At 48.1% G+C, this 18875-nt stretch overlaps 1 protein-coding gene across 7 annotated transcripts in view; it reads right to left on the minus strand.

The window, feature by feature from the left end:
* Positions 1–18875, minus strand: part of LOC125768298 (dorsal-ventral patterning protein Sog) — a 35564-nt gene that overhangs the window by 10375 nt on the left and 6314 nt on the right. For all 7 annotated transcript variants that reach the window (XM_049435944.1, XM_049435768.1, XM_049435859.1 and 4 more), the window contains 3 exons: positions 17707–18427; positions 3634–3737; positions 2740–2872 (listed from right to left, as the gene is read on the minus strand). In XM_049435944.1, the coding sequence (XP_049291901.1) occupies positions 2740–2872; positions 3634–3737; positions 17707–17845 (376 nt within the window). In that variant the 5' untranslated portion in view covers positions 17846–18427. The remainder of the gene's footprint in view (positions 1–2739; positions 2873–3633; positions 3738–17706; positions 18428–18875) is intronic.

An 18875-nucleotide genomic window follows, 5' to 3' on the forward strand; every position in this document is an offset into this window, starting at 1 on the left:
CAATCAAACGTCAGCGTACTGTTGGAGTAGGCTTACACTAGCGCTCCATATCTTTGCATATCTGCGCTAAGTGCGTAAATTCCGCATGGCGCGCCAAGCGCACTAAGAGCTGGCGACTCAGTGGCGATAAACCCGCGACAGGCTTCCTCGTATATCGGTTCGACCGGTGTGAATGTTACCAGCGTAATACTACCTCTGGCCCAAATACTCGGGTACTACATTTGGGCGTAAATGGATATCGAGTCCAGATCGGAAACCCAACCATCTCTACCTTCCTCCCCAGTAAAAAGGGTTACCAGAGGTTACCAGAAGCTATATATAGGACGGAGGGGGGCGTATCAATGTTTGGTGTGATCGAACACTTTGCTGCGTGTGCTGTACGAAACAAACGATCGCATTGTGATAATGGACGAAAACATACCCATTACTGACGGTATATTTGAGTGCCAAAACAAACGGCTGATCTGATGTGAACTGGGGAATGAATCCGGAACCTTTTAAATCGCACACACCCACAGGGCAGTAACGAGCAGCAGAGCGCGTAGAGGTTTCTTGGAATACATCCGGATCCGGTGGAGAAGCGGGTGAGGAGATGATGGATGGGGGGGAGGGAGATGATTGGCAGTGGTAGCGGATTGTAGCGATTGGTGTGCGCGATAGAAGCGACTAGATTAGCGGAAGGAGCCATAACACCATACCGACCGGTCTAAAGATTCGGAGTGGAGTGGCGATAGGAGTCTGTATATGATAGGCGGGGTTTAAGGTGGCGGGGTGTTGCTATCAATAATAGTACTCTACTATATAACAAAACAAAAAACACTCACACATACACTATTACGCTATATTACGCACAAACACGCACACACGCAGTACAGTGAAAGAGACATTCAAGGAAGGCAAAACTTGGGGAGAAAATCGGTCGAGGTCACCAAACGGCGCCACCAGCCGGTCTATCTAAACTCGCGGGTGTGTTTTTCTCTCATGTATATGTATGTGTGTGTGTGTGCAAAAAAGCTTGTACCCGTCTCTCGTTACATAACAAGTGCGTGCGTATGTGTGGTTTGTGTGTGCAGGAACAAGGAAGTGGTGTGAATCGTGCGCCTTATGGGTCTTTTTGTTTCAGCTAGTTAAGATCCCAGTTAGAGATCATCCAGCATATAGCTGGACACCTTAGTAGGGGGCCATTTGATTTCGCCTGTCTAGTCTTATCTTTTAGATACGATGAGGAGGTAAGGTAGCAGTAAAAAAAAGCAAGAAAATCAATACAACCCTTATGTCCGGAAGTCAAGTACCTCGAGAAATTCAGATGTCTCTCGTGATTTCACCAGGTAATAGATTTTGACACACCGAGCTATTGCGGTGTCTTTGCTGGAGGACTCACCCATTAGAGCGCGAGTGAGTCGAGAACACGATATACCCACTGTAGTCACACTGTCGCTAATATCGCCGACAGCTAACTACCACACTTACCATCGCACATCGTCACAACACCCGGCAAAAGCTCAAGGCTACGCTAAGAAGGCGCGCAAAGAACGTCGCTGCGAAAACGGTGGCCGTCAACTCCAGTGCGGACTGGTGTTCGGGCGAAATCGTGCAAGCGGGTCGGACGGTAGACACGAACAGGCAACGACACGATGGGTTTGGTGGAGCAGCAGCAGCAGCAACAGCAGCAGATGCGATTTACCAGAGGGTGATATCAGGTGCTGGGCCGGTTACCCTGACAAGGTGATAACGATTGCGGTCAACACGGTCCAGTGCACGTAGCGCCAGGGTACTGGAGAACGAACCTTGCTGTACGCTCGCACCGTAGTGGGTGTCGACTTAGAGGTTTGGTTTTTGATGGCGCGACGATAGAGTGAGATACGGTGCGGGAGAGTGTGAGAAACGGCTGAGGGGGAGTTAGCGAAGTGTGAAGATGAAGGGTAAAGAGCAGTAGGGAAGTTTGTTGAGGGTAGAATAAGGGAAGGGGAGAGAGAGAAGGAGCAGAGGAGAGGGAGTTGGAAGGTGAACTCGTAAAAATGACTGAGCCGTCCCGAGACGGTTCAGATAGTACTTGAGGGACCGATCCTCGTCCTCCCTCCCCCCGTGTGTACAATGAATAGAACGGCATAAAATGAGACAGAAAGCAGAGCAAAACGAGATAGGAACAGAATATGAGAGAGAGAGAGAGAGAGAGAGAGAGAGAGTGTTAGTAGGGCGTGCGGGTAGAGTTAGGTGGGCAAAATACGCGCGTAAAATCTACTGGCGCAATCGGAAGACGCGTGTAGCGCACCGTGATGGCGCCGTCGTCTTAAGACTACGTCATTTCGAGGTGGCAAATTTGGTGGCCTTTTTTGCGCCTTGTACGCTGCGCTCGCTCTTCCTTCGCACACACATACGTTTGTTGTTGTTTTGTCGCGGCGCGACCAAACATTCGCGACGACTTCCACCGACAATTATGGTCTCCTGCAGCAGGCAAACCAAACCAACACCACGCCAATTAACTGGCGTCAATACGGGTTGAAGAGGGGGGAGAGAAGTGCACATTTTGCATAATAAACAATTAAAGACAAAGAACAAGAGGAGAAGGGTTTTGAAACGTGAGGAAAAAATCCCGAACAACAATCAAGGAAGACAACCCGAATAAGGATCGGGATTTGATGTGGTTTCAATATTCAGGAGTTCTGTGGAGTTCCGCCGTGCCTAGATTTTGCAACAAACGTACACAAAACACTACTATATATATTTTTTTAAACTTACTTTGAACATCTCCCGGACAGGTCTTGCAGCATCTTCCCGGCAGCAGGATCGGATCGTCACAGGTCGGCTTCGGACATTCGTTCTTGATGTTGCGACACTGGACGCGTCCCACGACGCGACGCTTCTTCTGGAACTGTGCATGCGAGATGAAGGGGAAAAAAAGAGAGAAGGTTAGTGAAAATACCACTTTTTACTGAATGAATTCTCATTTTGAAGATGTCGGGGTGAAGGTAATCGGGGAAATAGTAGCTCCTCAACAAACCCCCCCCCCCCCCCCCCCCCCAATATCTCATGCCCCATCCCAACGGTCAGACAAAACGATGGCGATGGTATTGTACAGCCGGGATAATTAATTCATTAGCCGGCGATATCTTCAACATTGAGGAAGAGAAAAGAGTTGTTAGAAAGGAAAGGGAGCAGGATGCTCATGAACCTCCCCCTCCCCCCCCCTCCCCCCCAGCATGATGGGTAATCGATGACGTTGACGCGGCCATAAATCCTTCCTCGCCGTTTGTTGCTGTTGGTGTTGCTCACACCCATTCACCCAGGGAAGGGTGATTAAATTCTACGCCCCCCCCCCCCCCCTCCCGACACATATTGCTTGGATGGGGGGTCCGTTTTGCCTGGTATTTCCTTTCTTCTTCATCACGCTTCTTTTGCGATCAGATGATCGGTTAGTGAGCGGATCAGCGGAACCCCCCCCCCCCCCCCCGTCGCAAGCGGATGAATCCATAATGAGCGGTCTCCGTGTCAGGGTCTTTACAGTTCCAGAGCGTTCAGCGACTTCAGGCTGCACATCTTTTGGAAAGATAGATAATCGCGTGCGGTTCGCTACATTGTCGATCGGAATAGGATCTCTCCCCTCTTCCCCTTCCCCTCTCGTCTACTACTTACCGGTACACATTCACACATGATGCAGTACATTACGCCGAACGGGGGCCCCAGATCGGCGAACCAGGTCGTATGCAGTTCGCGTATGGTCTTCCCAAACTGGCACTCTGGAAAGAAAAGACAAACGGAAGGAAGCAGAAAACGGTTAGAAAAAAAACGGTGATTATAGCGAAACGAAATGAAAATGGACATAACGAAAATCAAACAAAATACTAGTGGAACACACACACACAGAAACCCGAAACCGGTAACGGTCTAGGTTTTAAGGAAGCGTCCAAACACCGACATGGGCGATCTTGGACGGGTTTTTTGTTTTTTTTGTTTGTTTGAAGGAAACGCAAAAACAAAACACACATAACCTCAACGGGGTAAAAAACAGAATTCACCCCTAAAGTGGGAGATGAAGGGGGGGGGGGGGGGGGGGAGGGGGAAACAGATTAGTTAACAACTGGCGCCACCAATTTACGTGATCGCGATCGATTTTTTTTGTTGCTTAGTTTGCGTTCATTTGTTTGTTGCGTTTTGTTTTGTTCCTTTGTTGCTAAGGAAGTGGTGGTATCGCCACCCAAAAGCATACGAAAAAAAGCACTCCCCTGGCTATGGAAGTAGACTAGAATGACAGGTAGGCAACAAGGGAAAAAATGAAGGTTAATTCTAACCAAAGCTTGTGGCGATTTGTTTTTGTGGTGCACCATTCGCTGCTTAAATAATTATCCCTTTTTTTGATAGGCCTGCACCTGCTGCTCCTCTACCTCATTTTGCGTTACATGTGGTTAACAAAATGGTCAACCACAAGCACAAATACACGCAAAACAATCCTTAACCAAACAATCGTATAGGGCAGAAGTTTATGAAGAGGAGAGGGGGAAGGAAGGGAGGGGAAGGAAGAGGGAAGATAGGGAGGCTGTTTTCCATTCCCTTCCTCATCCTTCCCATCCTCGATTGTTAAAGATGAAACGAACTTAAATTGTGTTGCTACCGGGTACCGGGGGGGAGGGGGGGGGTGGTGGAAATGTCGCACTTCCCGAATCGATCGCTCGTTTCGCATTCATCATTAGTGAACTGGAACCGATTGCCCCGAGGGAGGGAGGGAGGGAACGAGAGTAGGGGGTTGGTAGGTTAATTTATGGTCCCATTCATCGGTCTTACCGTTTTGTGACTCCAACGTGCCAACCACCCCCCCCCCCCCCCCCCCGCCGTCCACGGAATTATGTAAGGGTGATCGAATATTGGGACGATGATTTTTGCGTACATTTGCTCACACGATGGGGATAAAAATATATGTCCGACCGGCTTACCGTGTAGACGGGTGTGTGTGTGTGTGTGTGTAATGCACAGTGACTGGCACCAGAAACTTAAAAAGTACGCTTAAAAAAGTGCCGGCATGATGTAAGATGCTTCCCTGAATAACGCCTGAACTCCCTTTTTTTTGTACAATACCCCGGGGGGGGGGGGCGAACGGATAGAAGATCAAGGTCAAACCTTGTTGGTGGTTTGGTTATTTTTTTCCTTCTTGTGTTCACCCCACCTACCACCCCTCCCAAGCCCCTTTTTTTGACGTATCGGTGATTGGTGACTTCTTCCCGCCGTTTAAGGGGAGGGAGGGGAAGGGGGCTTTGGGGGTGTAAAATTACGCAAAACCAACCCCGGACACCATCCATCCCGTGACGCAGCATCCCCCCCCCCGTGGAACCGCAAAACCCTTGCAATATAGGGTGTTGGGATGTGTTGTTGGTATGCATGAGGCACGATCAGCACAGTATGATCCATTCTGCGCAACCATTGGTCCGTGGCGCCCACCTCCCCCCTGGCCTCCCCCTCGCAATACCGTCCGCTGGGACCGGATGTGTCACTGTGATTCACTTCCCAAATACTCACTCTTCCACCCCTCCTCCCCCCTCCCCCTTTTCCACCCCCATTCCATTATACATCCACAACTTCCCTCATACCATTAGAGCTGTCAAGTGAATGTCACAAACAAGCGCAGCGAAGGAAAACAAAATGAATAACCAAAAAGGGGTGAGAGAGGAGTGGAGGAGGGAGGGGGAAGAAGGAGGAGAGGGAATCCTTCAAATGGCGCATCGGTTGTGTGATTGGAATGGAAAATTCCTAACCGGCGTGTCGCGCCCGGCAAAAATAGCCGCAAGTATCGCACACTCAATCATTAATCGTGATGATAATAATTATAATAATACTAATAAAAATAATAATAATAATAATAATAATAGTAATATAAATAGTAACGATATTAATAAAAATAATAATATCTCGATCAACATCCCCTTCCCTGCATTCTCTCTGTCTTCCTCCTGCTTTCCATGCAGCTTCATATATTTTCTTTTGTTTCGTTTTTCGTCTTTTAACCCCCCACCCCCCTCAAAAGGCAGTATTGCGAGGCAGGGCTCTCATAAAAATTACGAACCAACAAATCATACGCCAATGATGCGCAAAAATAGAAAATGATCTTGGCCAGTTCGTTGGCTTCGGGATTGCGTATTGTAAGGGATGATGGCGGAAAGGGTGGTAGATGGTATAAGGGTACGTTAAAGAAACGGCCACTAAAGATGTAAAAAAAAATAGAAGCGAGAGGAGAGGAGGGTGGGGAGGGATGGAAAGCAAATGAGATCGCGCACGCTCTTAGTTGCCGCGTGCCACAAACCACTTCGCCTTCTACTTATTTATTACGGAGGTTTTTTTTTTGCTTGCTTCTGCTTCTTTTGTTTAATAAGGATCCGGGGGGGGGGGGGGGGTGCGAAATGGGGGATGTTTTGTTTTTGGCACATACGCGCGCCATCCTCACCAGCCGCACCGATTCATGATTGGAGGGTAGAAGGGGTTTTTGGTGGGACCGCGGGTGGGAGGGGGGTTAGGGGAAGGAGGGCGGCGGGGGTTGTGGAGGTGATGAGGGATGAAGATGTGCAGACACTGCACTCTAGTGTTGCTCCCATTCTGATCCATCCCCCCACCCACCCCTCTTTTCCTCTTCCCAACTCCGGACCAGACTCCTTTCCCCTTAGTTTCCACCTTTTTCCCGGTGTAGCGAAAGAGAGAGAAGAAAAAAAGAAAAAAAAACCATAGGGGTTGAAGAAGCGTGCGGGCTTGCGTTGCGGTCTCGTCAATTAAAGGCAATCATATGCATTAGCAACCAATTCAACTCCAATAAAAACAGAATCTCTCTCCGGCACACATCACAAACCTCCAAACCGCTCGCTGCGCCTTTACACTCACCCGCCCCCAAAATACCGCCCAAACCCCCATCTGGTTTCTGGTGGTGGATTTGCGAGTGAAAAGAATACTTGAGGGGGCCCTCCTCTCGGCTGAGGCAATCTCGGACCGACCATCTGGTGGCAAATGGCTCCATCGAGTCTCAAGTAATCGCCTCCACATGTCGCTGTCCCACCCCCCACAATCTACCCCATCCACTCCCCCCTCTGTATCACACACACGCGAGCGTCATCTCCATTCGCCACCCATCGATCATCTCAACCCGATGATGATGATCATCATGATGATGGGCCCGGGCCGTTTCGCTCCTCCTACGCGATTAATAAATAAATAAAGAAATATGAAGCACAGCCGCCCATCGCAACCCATCCGTGCAGCTCCGTTCATTCTACCATCCGCAGCAGCTAACGATCGGATGGAACATATTGGCGTTGCGCTTTTACGCCTCTTTGGTGGTGGTTTAATTTTCTCCTCCACTTTGCTTCTTTTCCTTTATTCTTCTGCACGGTCTCCCACCCCCTCGCTACGTTTCTCATCGTTACCCTTCCCCTTCAACACAACCTGGCCCAGTTTTGATCACAGTGGTTGTGTGTGTCAGTTTTTTTTTGGTATATAATTTTCCTTCTTTTTTTCGTTATTCGCTTGCGTTTCGTTTTTAAGATGTGTTCTCTTCCTCGTAATGTTCACCCCTGGAAACCGTGCATCTTTAATAGTTTAGGTGCATGTGTGTGTGTGCGCTTATTTTATTTATTCTTTTATTTTTGTTCTCTTTCTTTTTTATTTTCCCTCCCTCGCGTTCTTGTTTTTCTTTTTTACCGAATGGTTAAAATTATTTTGGCTGGTTTGGGGTTTTTCGAAAATTATGATCCCCCTTTAACACCCCCGGCATCCCCCCCCCCCCCCTTCCAGACCCATTTCCCGTCGTGTGGTTGCACGACCCTTCTGTCCAGCCTCTTCTTCACACCTTTTAGGAGCGGGAGAAGGAATCGAGAGGAGGTGGAGGAGGGTGGTGGTGGGGGAAGGGGGGAAGAATGAATGGAAATTTATTGCTCGCGTTATGCGCATTTCGGGTACATTTGTGTGCTTACGATGCGAACAAGAGAGAGAGAGAGGGAGAGAGAGAGAGAAAAAGACGATATCGATGCGTGGGAGATGTCTCGCATGATCAAAACCCTGAAGGAGGTTGTGGCTATGGGAAACGATACAGTGCACAGAATGCATGATTGATTCTTCACCAATTAAGGACGTGGATGAAGGGTGGGTAGCGAGAAGGGAAAGGAGGAAATCAGACGGGGTTGAATAAAGCGACGAACCAAACAAGGGGTCAGCCTCAAAGCGGCAAATCATTAACCCACACGCGGTACACGGCCAACAATTTCAAAACGTCCATCCGAATCGAATCCTTTTTTTTCCTCTTCTTCCTCAAAGTTCTTCTCCTGTTCATGCTCATCTCATCACCATCACGGCGCACGAGAGTCGAAATTCAATCAAACAACAATGCATTTGAGTTTATTTCTCTCTGTGTGTGTATGTGGGGGTGTTTCTCCTCCAACCTGTCCCCCCCACCCCTCCTTACCCTCTTCTCTTCTTCTCCTAACCAGCCCAATGCAATAATTAGGGACAGTAGGTGGACACTGGTGCTGCATGAAAGCGAAAAGGAAGTGCGCGGAAGCACGGACAACTAAGTTTCCAAAATAAAACTTACAGTAAATGGCGGGGGAGAGCAACAACAACAAAAAAACACACCTCCCTGATCGGATGATATCATCATTAAATTAAACTAAACGGCTATCGTGCGACAAAACCGCAAGCAACAACAGCAAAAAAAAGCGCCCGACCAACGCCGATGGAAGGATGGCAACAACAACGAAAAGAACAAGAACGAAATCAAACGACGAAGCCTCTGGCAAACTGTAAAAAGGGTGGGAAAAAAAGCAGAGACGTTGGCAAAGAAACGGGAAACGGGTTGGGAATAGGAAATAATAATAAACATAACCAGCGAACATCCCCCAAACACCGGAGGGGAGGTTCGTCTGGCACGGTGTTTGAAAACGTTAAAGTTTTCGCACCCCTTTTAGTAGGAGCGTGTGTCTATGAACTGTTTTTGCCTTCTGGGACTTTTTATTATTATTATTAATTTTAGGTTAATATTTAGGTTTCATTGGGAGAGTTCACAAATTTCTTCTCTCAAAAAAAAAAAAAAACAAAAGAGAAGAATATCGCAACAACCTTGCTCGGGAGGAACCCTCCTCCCTTCCCCTCTTCCCCTCCCCGAAAAAGGGTGATGAGTGCTGTGACTCATAAAACCCTTACGGGATGGGGTTCCGTAGACCTTACCGATTTTTCGCAAAAGAGACATGCAAAAGCGAGGTTGGTTGACCAAACCCGCGGGTAAAGATAGATAGAGGTCAGGTCCTTTTCAGTGGTCTATTAATTAAAGCAACACTGTTATGACGGTTGCCCACCCACGGGGATCATCATCGAATCAGAGCAGAGCGCACGACAGCTGGGGTGGGTCGTACCAATTTTTTTTCATCCCTCCCCCCCCCCCCTCCCCCTTGTTGCTTTCGCATCCTCTGCGAGGGTGGTTTTTGGGGGAAAAAAGGGGGGAGGTGAGGGGATTGTCGAGACCATTTGCAAGGCGACGAGATGTTAATGGTGCGTCCCTGTGTGTGTCCCTGTGGATGCTGCTAGTGCGAAACACCGGAAGGTGTTCAACCATTTTGCCATAAACGACTGTGGCCCGGACCGTACTCACAAGCTCACACACGCGGCCGATTAATGATGGGCGTTCGGTGTGGGGCGAAGTGCAAACAGTACGCGTGTTTGTTAATCGACCGCGGTACCAATAATTTACGACCGCGCAAACAACGCTGACACTCGATAGGGTCACAATATTTGGACTGATATTTCTCGTCCACCAATACGAGCGATCGAGGAGGGGGAAAGTTGAGGAAGCGACAACGAAAGTAAATCAATAAAAATGGGCGTTAAAAAAACTGATGAGCTCCCTAGCATGAATGGGCGGGGTTGGGTGGTAGGTGGGGGGGGCGGGGGGGTAGGGAGGGGGCTGCAAACCCCTTATCCATGATTGCCTTTTTTTTGGGGAGGTTTTTTTTTTTCTTTGCCGCATCAATCTTCCGGTACTTCGGGTACTTCGGAGGAAGAAACATCATCCTCACACACCCAGCAAACCGGAGTGTGGCCGAGGTCGTTGACAGTTCCGATAAACAGGCGTCGGTAAACGGTCTGGATATGTCTGAGGAAGAATGGGAATTTGAAGTGAAGAGGAGAAGAAAAAAAAAACACTGGGGTAAAAAGCCGAAAACACACCAGCTTGCGGCTGTTTACATTTCGTGCCCCTCCCGGGGGCCGGGGCCTGAAGCCGGAGACCGCCGAGAATACCGATGTTTGAGATTACCGATCCCCGGACTGTGCGAGACGTACTGTCTGCGATGGACAGTCAGCCGGTGCGCCGATGGACGTCCCCGGGGTTGTAGACGGGTGCGCGCGACGGAATCAGCAACTGGAACGGGTGGAAGTGAAAACCGGCCCGGAACATGTAAACCAGCACCTGGATCCACTCCTCCTTCCACGCCTTCCCCCCTCCTCCCCATCCCACAAAGGTAAGGAGTTAGACCATCGCTTTCGGCACGCATTCATGGCGGCAAACCACGCGTTGTTAGTGGAATGCAAGTCACAAGATATGGCTGCCGACAATCGCCATGACACAACGGGATACTCGCTATCACCCCCCCCCTCTACCTCTCCCAATTAAATGCGCTCCGGACTCCGGTGAGGCCAGACTAAATGGCGGCAACACCTGCCTGTAAACACCTCGCTACATCTCTTTCTAGGTGCGTTTTTGTTTGTTTTGTTTGTCTTTCCGCTTTTTCTTTTTCTACACCAGAAGAGAGAAAGCCGCTCTCCGATCGGGCCACATTAGAACCCGATCGGTTCTTGTTACGAAATCTTGGGCAGGTATTTATCAGTTGGCACTGTTAGACAGTCTGTTAGGTGGTGTTAGGGACCAGTTTCTCCCCGGTACCATTAGATGGGTGTGGGGGACAGTTATCTAGGGACAAGGGAGAATAATTTATGAAAACACACACACGCACGCACACAGAGAAGTTGCAGGAGCTGCAAAAAAAACCCCACTAATGTGGGCTACCGATGTTGGAGTTGGAGAACAACTCCAAGGTGCGGCTTACAACAGCGACACAAAACCCCTCCGTCACATATCGGTGGATCGGACGCCACAGATAACGCAACGACGCGTTCGACACATGCGGATAGAGGACAAACCGTACCGTTCTGGAACGTCCCGAAGAAGTGCACGTCGATTGCGGAACGTGCAAATATGCGTGTGAAGCAAACGATTCCATGCTCTCCCGGTTCGTATGCGGTTTTTCTTTCGTGCCACTTTAGAGATGATGCAAAAACCTGCAAAAGACGCTATTACGAGCTCATGTCCACTTTCCTGAGGAATGTTGAGGATACTGGCGGTATAAAGGAGACCACCCGCGTACCCCACATACAGCGGAAGATCGATTCATGCGTAGTATGCGTGTCTCTTGAAAACCCGCTCTCTTTCCCCCTCTCTCCTTCTCCACCCTCCCCATTCCTCAGTTTCTTATGTACCAAAATACCTCAGACATTTGGAATTCTTCAGCTTTTTTCGTGAGATCTCCGGCAGAGGTGCCGTGGGAACTACAGCACTAACTTCAATCTTTTCCCTTGTAACCCAACATGTCAAAAAGTCATGCAAAAATGCTGCTCAGGGATATCCCTTCCTTGTGGATCAAACCCAAGAAAATTCCCTTTCCCCGCCTTCTTGAGCGTTTAGTGGTGGACATCGCGTTGTCTGCATATTAGGGGTTTGGTAGAAACTCAGACGTGTGCCGTGTGACGCCCCAAAAGGGTTGTCTCACTGCAAGACACGCAACATGCGTGTGTGTGTGTGTATTGCTGCGTTGGGTTGGGTTTTGCAAAAATAGCAAAACCGTATGCGCCGGTATGCGGTTGAACTTTAAATTGCCGCGAAGTCAATTCATGTCGCGAGCGCCGCTAGCGAGACGCGATCGCATGCACCTTCTCCCTTATACCCTGCCGTCGTCTTACCCCTTTTTCGTTAGTTTGAAGGTGAGAGAGGGATGAAGGGTGGAGAAGACCAGTATAAAAGGGTGCAGTGAGAGGGATGGGGGTGGGGTGGGGGGGAGGTTGGTCTTCGATACTTGTCGTCGTGTCTTAGCGACGCTGCACATTACGGTTCTCGTGCTTCTTCCTTTTTACCTCGTGCTGCACCTCATCTCGAACAGCCCATACGTTCTAGCGGTGCTGTGTGCCGTTTTAGTGTGGCTGGCTCGACGACAGCCGCTGGCGACAGCTCATGCAGCGCGGTGTGCGCTTGCATGATGGGAACGCGCGCTAGGGCACAGGCACACACATGGTGGTTAGGAATGTGGAGCACACACACCATCCATTGCCATTCCGATTCGCCGATCCGAAGTGTCGTTTCGGGAGATCGGTTATGAGTTTGTCGATTTTATTGAGTGCCTGCTCTGGGTGGATGAGTTGTCACACGGCGGTCACTTCGCTGCACGTACGGTCGCTTGTTACTGACTCGACTGGTTGGATCATGTACGCAAGCCCTCTTTCACAGATACGAACGCACACTAACGTGCAGGTTGATGGATCCGTATGGAGGGAAGGCGAAGGTTGGCGACTGAGGATGGAGATAGCATTCAAATGGCGCTTAGCAGGCGCCACGAAAACAACGTGACCATTCCTCAACAATCGGCCGACCCTTCAACGAAAAGGATGTCTCCAATAGTACAGGGACCAGAGTTCCAGAGGGAATGAGAATCGGAAGCTTAATCCTTCGGTGGTAACCTAATCTCATCACTTAATGTGGATGAGAAGGTGTATATACATGCAAGGTGTACCCTGCTGCTACGACTATGCAACTATGCTCTAAAACAGGCTAGACGACAAACCCACCCATAAGATACCGTTCGTATGTGTATGAGAGAGAAAGAGAGAGAGAGAGAGAGAGAGAGAGAGAGAGAGAGATCGACAGAGCGAAAGAACTGTCTCTTTAGCTACTAAAAAAAAGCAAAAACAAACAAGAACGAAACCCCAAAAAAAACATTAAAAAATAAAAGAAGGTACAAACCCCTTTCGACTAGTTGCCCCGACAAGTGACGGCGGTGACTTCACTAAAAATAGTCTAGATAGAGCAGCCGTGAGCCGTGTTTGTTTTGTGTACCATTTGCAACAACCGCGCCACCGTAACCGGATGACCGTAAACCGGGGGTTGGGTTTGGGGGGGGGGGGGGGAAGGGAAGGATGAAACCCTCAAATCCCTGCATCGGACGGGGTGGTGTTCGCCAACTCTTTGCTATTTTTTTTTCATCTTCTTTTTTTCTCGTCTCGACTGCGTTCCCGTCACCCTATCCCCATACACACACACACACACACACACACGCTAGAGCCGAGAAGCGTACGATTAATTGGGTGGTTGGGTTTCCTTTTTTTTCTCTGCTGTTATTCGAAAAATGTTTCTCCTCTTAATTAAAGGGGTAGTATAGAGGGTTTTTGGGGGGGAGGGTGGAGGAAAAGGGGCAATCCCTGACGATGTCTGGCGGTGTTTAAAACATTCATACATCGTCCATAAAAAAACAGATCGTAGGGAGGGTGGATAACGGGGGGGGTGTTGTTTTGATTGTGCATTGGTCGGAAAAGTGCACTTTTCATTTTTGCTGTTGTTGTTTGTCGTTTGCTATTGTCCTTTCCCCCCCCCCCCCCCCCCCCCTTCTTCTCTCGGTGCGTTAATTGGGAAATGTTTTCCGTTTTCTTTTGTTGCAATAAATAATTTACACAAGTATCCTTCATATCGAACCCACTCCCCGCGCACGCGGGGGTCAACGAACTGGATGCGATTTTGTTGTTGTTGTTGTTGCTTCGCTAATAAATCTGCTCAATTCCCACCCCCCTCGTTTTATCCTCTCACCCCTCCCACACTTGCTTCCTTACACATTATTTAAAAAAAAAGAGGCAAAATCTAAATATTTTTTGTCCTCTTCTTGCTTTCTAATGTCTGCCGTCTGCCGGTGGATGCGTTTCGGGAGAGCTTTAGTGTTTTATTTTAACAGGCAAACAGACGTCGATCAAATCGTTTCCACAGCACGACTATAAAGTAGGTAACTTGCGACCACGCAGATTTGCAGTCGCGTCTACCGTAAGAAGGATGTTGAAAATGGGGTGGGTGAATTAAAAAAAGAAACAAAAAAAAACAACAGAAAAATCACCATTTCCACCCCCCACCCCCCCCCCCCCCCCCCCCCCCCCCTTTTGTGACACTTGTGCGTGTGAGATACAGGTTACGGGGGTGTAATGTTGAAGATTCACTAGCTAATTGCACCTAAAGGGGTGCGTGCCTTGATGTGTATAGAAAGAAAGAGAGAGAGAGAGAGAGAACCCGAAGGAGGCTTGTTTGATGATGAAAAATAGTGTTGTTCATTTGTACGTGCGTTTGGCTGGTTTGGTTTTTCTTTTTTTTTTCTTTTCTGCTGCCAGAATTATACGGGAGTATCTCGCGGCATAACGTTGGGGGACCACCAATTAATTATACCCGTTCTTACTCCTGTTCCTCCCCCCTTCCCCCACCCTGTGGGGTGGGTAGCATATGTCTGCAATAGTAAGGCCACCGCGACCAACCCCCCCTCCCCCAGTTTTCCACCCTTAATCGCATATGGCAAATAGTGTGATTCAGGTTCGGTGCGCAAACGTGTCAACCTACGCACCAATCTTCGGTTCACCGCATTACTGGACACTCACCTACTCATCCCCATTTATCGCACCGTTCCTGTGTGTGTGTGTGTGTGTGGGTCGTGCCAGGGGTAAAATGCCGTTATGGGGCATCCAATTACCTGAGCAAACACTAAGCAACAAAATAATAATAAATCGAATGTATCTTCAAAATAAAAAAACCCTACTTTTAACCCCTTTTGTAGAAGGGCAGGTTTTTTGAGGTTATAAGTAAAAACTGTTTGTTTCTATTTTAATTTAACACCCATCGAAAAAGTGCACAAGAAGCGAAGAGATGTGATGCGAGAGGAAGGGAAGGTGTATACCGCGGTGTACTGGAAAAAGAGGGCAAACAGTGCAGTGAGCTCAGCAAAATAGATCTACACGTTCTGTTACGTTACACAACGGTAGTTGAAATTTGATATTTGCATCTACAGTTTGATTTTGTTTTGTAACGTATGTGGGCTCTCTTTGTGTGCTTGACTTGACTTCAACAGCACACCAACAACGAGCTGCAATAGAAGCAGTGTGGATGGTATAGTTCAGCATAGTATACTTTCCTTCCTTTTGCCGGCTTCCTGCCCCTATGCAAATGAGCAGCAGTACGCAACGCGCAAAAATATCGCACCGATCGGTGTGTGTGTGTTCCGTTACGTTTCCGGTTACCCCCATCACCCTCCCTACCCCTCCTTCACCACCCCACTCTTTAACAGGGTTGTTTGGGAGTTGGCTCCGAGCCCGGGAAGAGTTGAAGAGGGATGTATCCAGTTCCCGGCATTCCGGGTCTAGGCACTTCCCTGGTTGAATGGCCCGCAAGTTCCAAGTTCCTGGAAGTGGAGACTACTTGTGCCTCGTGCGTTACATTGAAGAATGCTCCGATCCAGATTTCTAGACTTCTCGTGTAAAATTTTGCAAACAACCTCAAAATCCTCAAACAAAATTTGCTGAACCATTTCCAAGGATTTGGAGATAGACAGAGAGTGAGAGATATGGACACTCCTTTCCTGTAGAGTGTCCGGATGTTAAAAGCATTAGCTTCCGAGAAGTCTACGTCCGGTAGCAGGCTAGAATTGGTAGAGGTTAAAACCCCAAAACAGTTTGTGTACCGGAGAATGGCGCATGCAGCGAGGATTATGTATTGACCGGTCGCATTTATGAGCGGGGCGTAACATTCGAAAAGAACCTGGAACCCCGATCAACATCTGGCAGTGGACGATGGACTGGAACTGGTCACATAGCAAAAACAATGCGAATATTACAGTCGCAGTAAAAAGCTACCAGAATGAAATTTATCTTCGCATACACTGCATCTTTTTCCCGGTCGTCTACCGTAGCGACGATAAGTCCTACGGTGAGCGGTTTTGCAGGTAGAGCGAATACAGGTAAAGCCGGATCTAGCGAACCTCAAAGGGACAGCTACCACAGATAGAGAAGCGTACATGGTACGTGTGAAATGTAGGAGGGCAACCGGTAGGTTACCATTAAAAGCACCCTTCGTTTGGATGTTGGGTCTCTAAAGAACCAATTGGCTGCTGTTAGAGAACGGAGACCCTCACTGTGTCTTCTGTTACTTCCGATACCGGTACCGAGCTTTCTCCGTGCTTTTTTTTTGTGTATCTTCCTATATCCAGGTGGTTCGGGATGGTATCAATATATTCCGGATATCTTAATTACCGACCGCTGTAATCCGTCACGGCAAATACCTCACGAGGCAGCCCAGGTGGCAGCAAACATCCGCCATTACCTTGGAGTTGCTTTGCTCGGGGTTTAATATATTTATATATATATTTGTATTTCTCGTCGAGAGCCATCAATTTTTTAAAAGTCAAAAATGCCAATGGCATACACTGTCACAATGCGGTACGACACTACACACAAAAAGCACAACCACACGCAGAATAGATACAGCGATAGCAAACGTAGCAAAACTGCGGTATGAAATAGCGAAAACCTTTTTCAACCCCGTTAGTCCGCGACACCGGTTGTGACGTGTGTGTGTGTGTGTGGACGAGAGGACGGATTCTAGTGGCAAAAATAATTGAAAAAACATCATCACTTCGGCGGAAACGAGCGTTGTTCGGTTCTTGAGTATTTTGGTTTCCTTTTTTTTGCATTTTTTTTTATTATTACTTTGCTGTGATCTGTGGTCTCCGACAAGCCAAAGTAACGAAAAAAAACACCAAACCTTCCCCCCGGGGTGTCTGAGAAATTATGAAATATTTTTTTCTCTCCCCACCTCAACACTGTACGGTGGTCACTGTACCGTATCGGGCGTATTGTGCTGTAAGTGTCCTCAGTGGAGGTTTTCTTTAATGTTCGTCTTCAAGTCTTCCTCTAATGCTTGATGAGGTTCTGCAGCGTGAATCCTTGGGGGACTTATATAAGGCGTGTTAGTCTAATTTCCTGATGCTGCAGATCTTCGCAACCAGGAGACAGAGAGATTCACAAACTAGTGTTCCGAGTTGCTGAGAGATGCTAGAATAGCATCAATAATTTTATTTCCTACCATTTACTTCATACACCGCACGCGCTTCTTCAACCGAACTCAACGTATATGACGTAGCGTTGCCGCTCAGGTGGCGTGAGCTTGGGTGGGCTCACGTGAGTAGCCACCGACCACCCCAGAAATGGTTTGTGTCGCACACATTTGAATGCTTGAAGCACTCAACAAACAAGGGCAAAAAAAAATTGGAGGTGTGACCACCCAGTTCCCGTAATACGTTCGCGCACAAAAGGGCGCGCCAATTGCACACGGCAAAAAAAGGGCGAAAATAGATATCTCGTGATCAGCAACTGACGTTTTTTTTTGTTGTTTCCGCTACACCCGTTGGTGGGCATTTTCGGCATTGGATTGAACGGAGCACGGTCGTTTACTTCCGGCAAAAGAAATGAGTGTGGAGGGTTTGCTTGATGCCCACCGGCGGGGGAGTAAAACTAAGCAGACGCATCTCTGGAGACGCTTTGGAATGTTTTTTTTTTCTTGTTGGAACTTTGTGTTTAGTGATGAGATACATATAATCGGGGCGGATTATAGTGTCTTACCTGCGGGCCGGTTACGGCGTGCTCCCTCGTCCTCGATCAGCAGTGGATGCCGGCGGGCTGTGACCGGTCGGGATGCGAACCCGATCAGCATCAGCACCGACAGCCACAGGAGACAAAGTGTCGCGATAAATTTAGCCATCGTCGGCTGCCGGTTTTCTGTCGTGGTACACGGTTTTTTACCGTGTTTTGCGTCCTAAAACCGTACGGCTTTTTTTTTGGTTGAGCCGATTTGAGTTTTGTTTCTTTTTGATTTGTGTGTGTGATTTTTTGTTGTTGTTGTTGTAAATTCTTGTCTTCTTGGCTGCTGCTTTTGCGGTTCCTTGTTATGCTCCACCAAAAAAATTGAGGGTTTTTTTAAACTATATTTGTGGTTTTTATTTTCACTCTATTTCACATCTATTTCACCAAAAATTTTCACTTCCAACACTGGTTTGAGGTTGTTTGCAAATTATTAAGCATAAACACTTGCTTCAACTTAAATTTTACTGTTGCACTTCAATTTAAAAAACAAAAAATACCGAACTTGTACCGAAGTTTTGCTCACACTTCACTAGCGTTTTTTGGTGCGCTTTCACGCTTCACGTTTGGTACCGCGCACTACACACATGCACACACTGCGTATACTTATCTTCCGATAGTATTCACCTATCAGGATAGCATGGATAAACAACACTCTAACCTCAACCCAATCACCTTACCAGCTTCAACTGGTCACGTAAAACTGTTTTCCCCACACACACACACACACACACGATCCACCACAGCACATCAGGAACCGAACGAAGGAGAAGAAAAGAAGAATGTTTTTTTTTTTAGTACAAAATGTTTGGAAACACAATAAAAAAAAAGGAAATTAAATAATTACTCCTTAAAACTTAATGCCACGAGCGTGTTTTTTCTACTGTGCTTTCTAGCGAGATTGGTTTTTGGATTGGATTTGTGCTTGTGCACTGGGCAGCTTCTCACGAGCGACTGAACCGTCCTAATGATGCGGAGCCCTCAGCACGGGTCACCTGCGCAGATACACATCTACACACACACACACATACAATGATGCGCACGCACGCACACTTCGGAAGGTATGGCCGCGACAGAAGGACCTGCCAAAAAGGGGACTATTTGCAGGCCCGCGCGCACACCGAAGGGTAGCAGAGTGCGCACTGCGTTCA

This window comes from Anopheles funestus, chromosome X, assembly GCF_943734845.2.
Source record: "Anopheles funestus chromosome X, idAnoFuneDA-416_04, whole genome shotgun sequence".
In the NCBI taxonomy this organism is placed as follows: domain Eukaryota; kingdom Metazoa; phylum Arthropoda; class Insecta; order Diptera; family Culicidae; genus Anopheles; species Anopheles funestus.